Source organism: Triticum urartu, unplaced genomic scaffold, assembly GCF_003073215.2.
Source record: "Triticum urartu cultivar G1812 unplaced genomic scaffold, Tu2.1 TuUngrouped_contig_6897, whole genome shotgun sequence".
Lineage (NCBI taxonomy): Eukaryota > Viridiplantae > Streptophyta > Magnoliopsida > Poales > Poaceae > Triticum > Triticum urartu.
The window spans coordinates 3,422-10,208 of record NW_024117695.1 but is presented as its reverse complement, the minus strand read 5'-3'; the positions used below and the strand labels follow the sequence as shown (position 1 = coordinate 10,208).

At 42.4% G+C, this 6,787-nt stretch overlaps 1 protein-coding gene across 1 annotated transcript; it reads left to right on the top strand.

The window, feature by feature from the left end:
- The first annotated feature begins 2,812 nt into the window (after positions 1 to 2,812).
- On the top strand, positions 2,813 to 6,289 carry LOC125531233 (replication protein A 70 kDa DNA-binding subunit A-like). The gene is made up of 9 exons (XM_048695641.1): positions 2,813 to 2,974; positions 3,884 to 4,057; positions 4,186 to 4,459; positions 4,563 to 4,659; positions 4,737 to 4,867; positions 5,038 to 5,107; positions 5,197 to 5,311; positions 5,391 to 5,542; positions 5,655 to 6,289. Exons 2-6 carry the CDS (start codon positions 3,905 to 3,907, stop codon positions 5,055 to 5,057), a joined length of 675 nt encoding a protein of 224 aa, XP_048551598.1. The 5' UTR covers positions 2,813 to 2,974; positions 3,884 to 3,904; the 3' UTR covers positions 5,058 to 5,107; positions 5,197 to 5,311; positions 5,391 to 5,542; positions 5,655 to 6,289.
- Positions 6,290 to 6,787: the final 498 nt, after the last annotated feature.

Here is a 6,787-nt window from a genome sequence, read left to right as displayed (position 1 = left end):
CTTGCCCGGGTTGCATCTGATTCCTGCATCACACAGTGTTTAAAGCCCCATCGGGCCTGATTGAGGAGAACAGCTGATTGATGACCCACAAGTATAGGGGATTAACCGTAGTCCTTTCGATAAGTAAGAGTGTTGAACCCAGCGAGGAGCAGAAGGAAATGACAAGTGGTTTTCAGCAAGGTATTTTCTGCAAGCACTGAAATAGTCGGCAACATGTAGTTCGATAGCAAGATAATTTGTAACAGACAAGTAACGATAACGGTAAATAAAGTGCAGCAAGGTAGCCCAATCCTTTTGTGGCAAAGGATAGGCCAAAACGGTCTCTTATAATAAGCAAATTGTTCTTGAGGGCACACGGGAATTTCATCTAGTCACTTTCATCATGTTGGTTTGCTTTGCATTCGCTACTTTGATAATTTGATATGTGGGTGGACCGGTGCTTGGGTGTTGTTCTTACTTGAACAAACCTCCCACTTGTGATTAACCCCCTCGCAAGTGTCCACAACTACGAGAAAAATATTAAGATAAAATCTAACCATAGCATTAAACATTTGGATCCAAATCAGTCCCTTATGGAGTAGTGCATAAACTAGGGTTTAAGCTTCTGTCACTCTAGCAACCCATCATCTAATAACTACTCCACAATGCATTCTCTTAGGCCTAAAGATGATGAAGTGCCATGTAGTCGACGTTCACATGACACCACTAAGAGAATCACAACATACATATCATCAAAATATCGAACACATATCAAGTTCTGATCTTTACTTGCAACATGACTTCTCCCGTGATATCAAGAACAAAAGTAACTACTCACAAATAATGTTCATGCTCAAGATCAGAGGGGTATTAAATAGCATAATGGATCTGAACATATAATCTTCCACCAAATAAACCATATAGTAATCAACTACAAGATGTAATCAAGACTACTAGTCACGCATAGATACCAATCTGAGGTTCTAGTACAAAGATAAACACAAGAGATGAATTAGGGTTTGCGAGAACATAGTGTTGTTGAAGATGTTGATGGAGATTGGCCTTCCAAAGATGAGAGGGTTGTTGGTGATAATGATGGCTTCGATTTCCCCTTCCGGGAGGGAAATTCCCCCGGCGGAATCACTTCTCCAATGGGCAAAAGTGCTCATGCCCAAGTTCCACCTCGAGACGGCGGCGCTCCATCCCGAAAGTCCTCTCCTTTTTTTGGGAAAACTTTGTTTTTGCCACTCTAGTTTTTGCCCACTTTGCTTATGCCGCTCTAGAATTTAACACTTCACTTTTGCCACTCATAGCTTTTGACAATATATCAATTTTGCCATTCAGTGGCAAAAGCAAAATTTTCATAGTGGCAATTGTGATACATTGCAAAACTTAAGAGTGACAAAAGTGAAATGAAAAATTATCGTTTTTGCCACTGAATGGCATTTGTGATGTATTGTCAAAAGCTAAGAGTGGCAAAAGTAAGATGTCAAATTCTAGAGTGGCATAAGTAAAGTGGGCAAAAACTAGAGTGGCAAAAACAAAGTTTTCCCTATTTTTTTATAGGTCAAAATGATCTATATACCAGAAGATGGGCACCGAAGGTGGACTGGGCTGACCACAACCCACTAGGGGACGCCTGGGGGGCCTAGCACGCCCTGGTGTCTTGTGGTCACCAGGTGGCCCCCTCCAGTAGTTATTTGCTCTATTATTTTTTTTATATTTCAAAATAATTCTCCGTAAATTTTTAGCTTGTTTAGAGATGTATAGAATAGGTGTCCTGACATAGGCTTTTCAGGTCCAGAATTTCAGCTACCGGTATTCTCCATCTTTGTGTAAACCTTGCATATTATAAAAGAAAAGACATTAGAATTACTTCATAAAACATCAGTATATGTAAAAATATTATAAATAATAGTAGGAAAACATGATGCAAAATAAACATATCACTGATTCATCTGCTTCCACACATGTAGACTCGCGCGGATCACGGTCTGAGAAAGATTATCTTTTTTTCGTATGAAGTTGCATCCTCCTCCCAGAGCGCATGCCAGAAGTAGACACAAACAAACAATGCATGCTACCAACGGAAATTACCATCAATCACCATGCATCAGACCAAATTACATGCGTACATTGTTTTTTCTCAACCAGGCCTCCTTAGCCTGGCTCATTTGACGCATGCAGCCTGTTTCAATTGTTGCAGTCTACCTAATATGCTCTTGAAGGTTTCCTACGTAGGTCCATTAATCTATATTTTGGGATGAAAATGTCGAAAATACGTAGGAGTACCCAGGTGCTTCACCCTCCTATGTTCGAAAATAATTTAGTAAATAAAAAAGTCCAAAAAATCCTAAAACTTTTATGGTATCAAACATGACCAAATATTGCTCTCGTATAAAAAGATTAAACAGAGAATGACTATCATTGTATCCGAGGTCAAAGATTTCAAAAAAAAAAAGCTAGATACAAGTGCTATTCATGCTATATTATTGTCATAATTTTGTTTTGTTTTTTACCTTGAAGTCAATGGGAATAATTTCTTTGCCAAACTTTTTATATGAGTACAATACCTGGTTATATTTGATTCCAAAATGTTTCAAGATCTTTTGAGTTTTTTTAGTACTAAATAATTTTGGAATGTAGGGGTGCAGCACCCGAGTGTTCACGCTTTCATCAAAATATATATACTATTGTCAGAAAAAAATACTGGGACTGAGCATGTCATATCCCATCAATGGGCCTGACAGGAACTCGTAGGCTTTTAAGACTGGGGGTCATTTTTTTATAGTTTCCTCTCGGGCTTGACAGGACACCGGCCCAGGCTCCGCCACCGGTCCAACCCCGTCTCTTCCTCCTCCTCCCCTTTCTCCTTGTCCTTGGTCCATTTCCTTCTCAAGACCAAGAGTCTTCACTCTCCAGCAAGCCCTTTCAAAAAAAGAATCTCCAGCAAGCTTCGTTCTTCTCGGCGACGGGTACGACTTCGGTTCCGGAGGTAAACCCAGGTCTTCCTTCTCCGTCCTCTGACTCTCATTGCTAGTTTTCGTCTCGATTCCCTTGTTCTCGCGGTCGATTTTCTCCCGGATGTCCACACGAACGATTCTTCGCCAACGACCCGGCCCGATTCCTCCAGTAGCGCTTTCCGCATCCTTGAACAGCTTCGATGCTCTAGTACTACTCTGTCGGGTTTGTGATCTGACTTGGCCTCAGTGCGCGGGTTGCCGAGTTATTATCTCAGCATTTATTTGGATTTGTTTTCTTGCTTCCCACCACAACTTGGAGTCAGGTCGATTTATTACACTCCTAAATGTTTGCATCCCGAAGGCGGACAGGAGCCTCATTGTACTACTCTTCTCTTGTGGTGATTTTCCCCTTGTTCCGCTAGGGTTTTATATGTTAAAATCTTTTTTTTTGCAGTATATTCTAGTGGCTGATGCCACACTTGTTGATTGAAAATCGTGTTGTTCTAATTTTCCATATACTACGCTACATAGTGACAGCAGCATTGGAAGCATTTCTATTACTCTAAATCGCTGTTAATATATACTACACGAAAAATAGAAGATATTTCATCCCAAAACAGCTTTACAGGTAACACAACTGACACCTTTTCCTCACAAATACACAACTCGGAAATTTAAACCAGTTAATACCCATGTTCAGTAAGCAAAAAAATTATGACGAGAAATCAGAATAGTCCATTAGTTAATTTCAGGCTTTCATACTACTGGTGAAAAATTACTGTTGGTCGCTTACGTTTCATGTTCAGTAAGCAAAAAAATTATGACGAGAAATCAAAATAGTCCATTAGTTAATTTCAGGCTTTCATACTACTGGTGAAAAAATACTATTGGTCACTTAAGATTGATCACTATTTCCTTTTTTTCTCTGTGCTAACTTGCAGCTTCAAGCCATCCAGGCCAAAATGGGTTCAGCTGGGGATGAGTTCACCCCACTGTCTCAGTTAGAATATGGAATGGACAAATGTAAAGTGCGGGTGCGCGTCTCGCGGCTGTGGGAGTCCTTCAATCCAAAAGATGACACTTTGTTCGGCCTTGACTGCCTTCTGATCGACGAGGTGATGCATTCCCTACCTTAAGTTGAACGTTAAACCGATAAATCACATTGCTTGCTGGCTACTAACCTTAAATTACCATCCTTTGAGTCTTCAATGCACTGATTCTTCTGGTTGTTTTCCACTTGTAGGGTAAAACTATGCAGGCGCGTGTAGAACCCGGCGATATAGAGTGGTTTGAAGATCTGCTAGTTGAAGGGAAGGTCTATGCCTTGTCAGATTTTCATGTTGATTCGCAGAGAGACTACTATATGTCCTGTAGCAATGAGTGGACTATGTACTTTGGGAGGCAGACGGTGGTCACTGAGATAGAAGTAGATATTGATTCGATACCCCTCCACAGCTTTGAGTTTGTGAAATTTAAGGATCTCCGTTATAGGTGTGACGACAACAGCTTATTGACAGGTAGGTTCTATTGGAACTGAATATTTGATCAGAGTCAGACCTGCCACATGTGTATCTCGTAATCTCATTCATTTTCTTACATGTGCTGATATAAATTGTGCAGATGTTCTGGGTCACGTAGTGTATGCCGGGGAGCTACAGGAAGTCTTGAAAAAATCACGTGTTATAGAAATTTGCAATGCAAGAATTCGGGATTTGAGGTAACGGAATACAGTTCTTTCTTTTGGATGATTGACGTCCATTGATAGCTCCTCACTGCTGGAGTTACCATTTACAGAGGAAGGGCACTGAGTGTCACACTATATGGAGATATTGCTTCTGGTTTTGCTGAGGATATGCTGGAGAAAGGCCAAGACACCTCACTTGTTGTTGTCTTTGCAGGGATGTCTGTTACTTCCTCATCATCAGGTTAATCCTTGATCCGCCGTTACATTTGTCGGTTTCTACCATGGGATACTGTTGAAATACAGTCCTTTCTTTCTTGTAAAACTTTAGTCTGTCTATCATTCGATGCAATAGTGTGCACTGTGCACTGAAATCTTCTTGTGCCATTTGTTTGTGATCTTTGGTTGTTATAGTTTGCTCTACAACATCTTAAAAGTACTATCTGGATTTGGAAATACCAGAGGTGCAAGAATTCCGTGCGAAGTGAGTGGACTTCATAAAGTTTATACACCTTTGTTGATGATTGATCTAAGTTGTACTTGTACATTGCTAACTGGTTCGCGTGCACACAGTTTGCTCATTCAGCAGGCAAACCCTGTTCCAGAAAAAACTCCAGCTCAGAAGCTGGCCGAGAGTTGGCGAACAATCGAACAGCTAAAAAGCCTCGATCGAGAAGAGTACGATGAGGTAAATCAAGTTTGCTGCTCTTCTCGTTTATGTGTGCAAAGCATATCCGTTTCACTCACGTATCTGTGTTCACTTGCAGGATACCATGTTTTTGTGCAGAGTCTCCCTGATAGACATAGATTGCACCAGTGGTTGGTGTTATCTTGGATGCGACACCTGCCAAAAGTCGATGTCCAGGGCTCCAAGGAAATACAGGTGTGCCCGATGTGGCCCGATGATGCCAGTTCAGTGGTAGGGACCTGCAACGCTATGGTGCCATTGCCTCATCGGTTCTCAGTGCATACTTGCTCTTTCATGAGTCACTGATTACCACACTTATGTTCTGGCCTTGTGGGCATGCTAGGTACAAGCTGAAGGCGAAGGTGCAGGATGCTACAGGCGCAATGAACCTGATGATCTTCTGTGAGGTGGCGGAGGAGCTGGTCGGTGTCTCCGCGGAGGAGCTCGTCAATAAGATCAATGACGATGATGAGTGGTACACCCTGCCAGATGAAATTGAGGATCTTATTGGCTCGACGCACACCTTCAAGGTTTTCGACAAGCACATGGACAGGAGCTTCTCGGTGAGGTCGATCATGGACGATGCTAGCGTCCCAGCCCCTGCTGCCGCCGCTAGTCAATGCAAGGAGGAGAAGGCTGGCCCTGAGGGGAGCCAGAAGCCTAACAAGCGCCTGCGAGGGGACGACGACTCGATCAACCTAGATCTAGGGCTATAGTGTATCTAGGGTAATGCATCTGAAAGGATCAGCCAATGGAGCTTTCTGTTCTCCTTCTTCTACCTGGGAACAACTGCATCTACTGCTGTGAGTCACTGGATCTAGTGTTGGTGCTGGGTAAAAGACCAGAACCCGTTTAATCCTTTTGAACATTGTTTCCCTTGTTATCATGGTTGATGGAAAATGGGCTTTAGCCCATTTTGGTGACCAGATGCTGTTCGTTGTGGAATCAATGGTGCATGAGGCAAGTTTTCAGATTTTCACCCAAATCAAGTTTTCACTGGACACATCGCCAGTAGAGTAAATTTGAAATGAAGTAAACTATAATGAAGCTTACAAAGGTGGACAGGGCAAAGCCAGTGAAGTTTTGACCACACCTAGCTGCTTGAGGTCATGTTCTTAACTGTTGCTATTGAACATGAGAATAGAAAAGAATTTCCATTTTATACTTCTCAGGTTTGGACAAAGTTTGGACTACACTGAAGTTTCAATGTATTTATAAACAGTGTGAACGTTCTCACTGTTGCAGAACTCACCACCGTTGTCGTTGGCATAGCTCCTCACATTTTAATCGTTGGCTATCTCATAATGCCCATGATACAACGTTTGATGATAGAACAGATACACTTCTTCTATTAGTAGTTGTGAGCCATGAGAGAGGGTGCGGGCCCTGCGCCCAGGGTGGGGGGGGGGGGGGGGCGGCCGGAGCAGATTCCGATGCGGATCTGGATCAGGAAGTCCCTCATTTGGCCCCCGCCAG

Bases quoted from the DNA above. Each gene is read 5' to 3' on its own strand.
- LOC125531233 (XM_048695641.1), top strand. From the start codon at position 3,905: ATGGGTTCAGCTGGGGATGAGTTCACCCCACTGTCTCAGTTAGAATAT. The intron at 4,058-4,185 runs GTGATGCATTCC...TTCCACTTGTAG, and splicing joins ACTGCCTTCTGATCGACGAG to GGTAAAACTATGCAGGCGCG. The intron at 4,660-4,736 runs GTAACGGAATAC...TACCATTTACAG, and splicing joins GCAAGAATTCGGGATTTGAG to AGGAAGGGCACTGAGTGTCA.